Source organism: Otolemur garnettii, unplaced genomic scaffold (genome assembly GCF_000181295.1).
Source record: "Otolemur garnettii isolate 467f Iridium unplaced genomic scaffold, OtoGar3 scaffold00013, whole genome shotgun sequence".
Taxonomy (NCBI): domain Eukaryota; kingdom Metazoa; phylum Chordata; class Mammalia; order Primates; family Galagidae; genus Otolemur; species Otolemur garnettii.
In genome coordinates, this window is record NW_003852408.1 from 130,745 (window position 1) to 134,130 (window position 3,386).

At 43.4% G+C, this 3,386-nt stretch overlaps 1 protein-coding gene across 1 annotated transcript; it reads right to left on the bottom strand.

Moving 5' to 3' along the window:
- Positions 1-317: 317 nt before the first annotated feature.
- On the bottom strand, positions 318-1,603 carry LOC100956131 (UDP-glucuronosyltransferase 1-10-like). Its single transcript, XM_012802164.2, is given in 2 exon segments — positions 318-1,187; positions 1,189-1,603. Coding segments are annotated over 2 exon segments (897 nt in total). The 5' UTR covers positions 1,216-1,603.
- Between the last annotated feature and the right edge of the window lie 1,783 nt (positions 1,604-3,386).

The window sequence follows — 3,386 nt, forward strand, 5'->3', positions numbered from 1 at the left end:
TTTATGATTTTATAGCAAATTATTTCAAAAAATTTTAAAATTAAAAGATGCTAAAAGCTAAAGTACCTACAAAACTACTAAGAGTATTTTCCTGAAGGGGGTAGTACAAGATCACTAACAAAACACAAAGGTTCATTTCATTTTTGTTTGAAAAACAATATTGAATAATACACCTGCAATTTATGTACAGTTATATATATAGGTCAAGAAGGGCACCATTATAAAATTTGGTAAACAACAAATAATTGAATTGAAAACATAAGTCATTAAACTAGAAGGAAAATCCAAATTCAACAAATAGAAATGACAAATCACAGCTAAGTAAGGAATCTTTTACTTTTTACTTCAAGTCCAAAGCCAGGTAAGCCTATTCTGCTAAAGGAGAGACAACTCACCTCAGGCAGTGGCTTTCCCTGGTAGCAGTTGATGCCCCCAATGAAGATCATGTTGGGCATCAGGGGTCTGGGAGATTCCAAAACAAAGTCAGTTCGCAGCAACCAGACTGATGTGTGGCTGTACAGATCATATGCTGTAACAGGTGTCTGCAGGATTTCAGAGGCAATTTCTAAGGCCGTTTTCCTTAAAGGGGGGCAAAATAAACAGTCCCTCAAGTAAAGCATATGGTTCCATACTCTCTCCTTGAAAATCATGGCGTCGGATAACCCTGAGAAAATTCTGGGAATATAAGAAAGAGGAACAGGGACTTGAGCACCGTCTTCAAGATAATGGCAAAATATCCCCCTGCTGAAGATCACAGAGGGGAGTGAAAAGTACTTGGCAACTATTAAGCCACACATATCAAAAGGATCCAGAAATACAGCATCAAAAGAGCTTTCTCTTAAGTATTCTACTAATTTTCGGTCATTAAACAAACTCCTGCAGTGTGAAAAAAGTAACTCAAGAAAAGCACTGGTTGAGATACTCAATGCATTAAAGAAACTTTGCTCTTGACTGTTCCATTGATCATTGACAAAAACCAAGAACTCACGGTCCAAATCCTCCAGGGAGTAAGAAGTTTTAAAAGTCTTCACTGTGCAATTCAAAGATTGTCCCAGCTGCCAACTCATATCTGGCATGACCACAACCACCTCATGTCCTTTCTGGATGAGTCTCTCCACAACCGACCGCATGGTGAACCAGTGGCTCCCATCCATGGGCACCACCAGCAGCTTGCCTGCCTCGGCCAGGCCAGGTGTGAGCAACAGACATGCACATAGGGGGAGCAGGCTGGGCAGCCCTGCAGGAGCCATTGCAGAACCACAGCCCAGAGCAGTCGGACTGCCTGAAGGCTAAGCTCCAGTGACACAGCAGGAGGAAGAAGGGCAGGCACAAAACCTGTGCTCAGAAGAGGGCGTTAATACACATATTCATAGAACAAATCACACTGCTGCCAATGATTGACTCATAAGCACAATAAAAAGTGGGCAGCTGCTGAGACACCCACTCTATGCTCTCCGGATAAGACTATCTTATTATCTTTGCCTTACAAATTTATCCTGCTTAATACTGCAATGTGACTTTAGAAACTAATTATTAATCGATGCATTGGACTCTAACAACAGAGAGAGAGAAGCTGGAGAGATAATAAATACAAAAAACAAAAAAGGAGAATTAATAAACACAAGATTAAAGTTTCTATGTTTGAAATTTCACTTAAAGCAAAATGTGGATATCATCCACAGACTACAAAACACTCTCTGCCCCCAAACAAATTCACATTTCCTGTTCCAAGGAAAGACAGCAAGGCCCTTTTTGCAGTGACTCCTGACTGACCAGAAATTGTCCACATGTATTTCTGCACTGTGTGGACACTGCTGCTTGTCTTTCTATTTTACACACCTGTGAAGCCTCTGAAATATGGAAAAAAGGGACGACCCCTCCTACATGGACTAGCCCAGGATTTGATGGAGAGTATCTGGCAGATACACTGAATGCAGGAGGTAGTCACCTGCCCAGAGCAGCACCAGCACTTAGCTGAAATGCCTCTGTCTGCCCTCCACACTTCCACTTTCTAGCCAGACGTGTGGACGGGCCTCTGGTGCAGGCTCACCCCATGTCCTAGGGTGCCTTCCTTCAGGATAGTATGCACTGGTCTCCCCCATTCTGATGAGCACTCCTTGAGGTCAGGGATGGTCTTCTTCATGTTTCCCCCCTCCTTCCACAGCTCCTATGCTGTGCCTTGCACAGAAACGTGCGCTGCTTTGGATTGAATTGGACTGTGCAGGAATCCTAGGTACCTTCCTGGGTGAGCCCACTGATGTGAGTTGGGAATACAGAGGAGCACTCAGTTAGAGGTTCTGCAGACAATCTAGGAGCATCATCCTTGCTAGAACAAAATGCCCACTACAAGTCACCCTGATTGTCACTAGACATTTGCTTAGTCTCCATTCACTTTACAGCTTAGGGCACTCTCATAGGATGGTCAGGGACAAATGAAAATGGCAGTATGTGATCTACCTTTCCTGAGGGTTCACGTCAGAGCAGAAATCAGAGAACTGGAAATAGAAAATCACTAAAGGAAAGCAATGAGACAACAGCAGTGTGATTTGTTCTATTAACATGTAGGTTCACGCCCTCTTCTGAGCACAGGTTTTGTGTCTGCCCTTCTTCCTCCTTCTGTGTCACTGGAGCTTAGTCTTCACTGTACAATTCAAAGATTGTCCCAGTTGCCAACTCACATCTGGCATGACCACAACCACCTCATGTCCTTTCTGGATGAGTCTCTCCACAACCGACCGCATGGTGAACCAGTGGCTCCCATCCATGGGCACCACCAGCAGCTTGCCTGCCTCGGCCAGGCCAGGTGTGAGCAACAGACACGCACACAGGGGGAGCAGGCTGGGCAGCCCTGCAGGAGCCATCGCAGAACCACAGCCCAGAGCAGTCAGACTGCCTGGACACTAAGCTCCAGTGACACAGCAGGTGGAAGAAGGGCAGGCACCTGTACTCAGAAGAAGGCATGAACCCACATGTGCATAGAACAAATCACACTGCTGCCAATGATTGACTCATAAGCACAATTGTTACAGGAAAACTGCAAATTAAAACAGACACTTACACCAACCATATAGAGGAAATCAACACTCATAAATCAGTAGCCTTTATATACACCAACAATAGTCAAGCTGAAAAAATAGTCAAGAACTCTATTCTGTTCATAGTAGTGCCAAAGAAGATGAAATATCTGGGAGTTTACCTAACAAAGGATGTGAAAGATCTCTATAAAGAGAACTATGAAACTCTAAGGAAAGAAATAGCTGAAGATGTTAACAAATAGAAAAACATACCATGCTCATGGCTGGGAAGAATCAACATTGTTAAAATGTTCATACTACCCAAAGCAATATATAATTTTAATGCAATCCCTATTAAAGTTCCATTGTCAT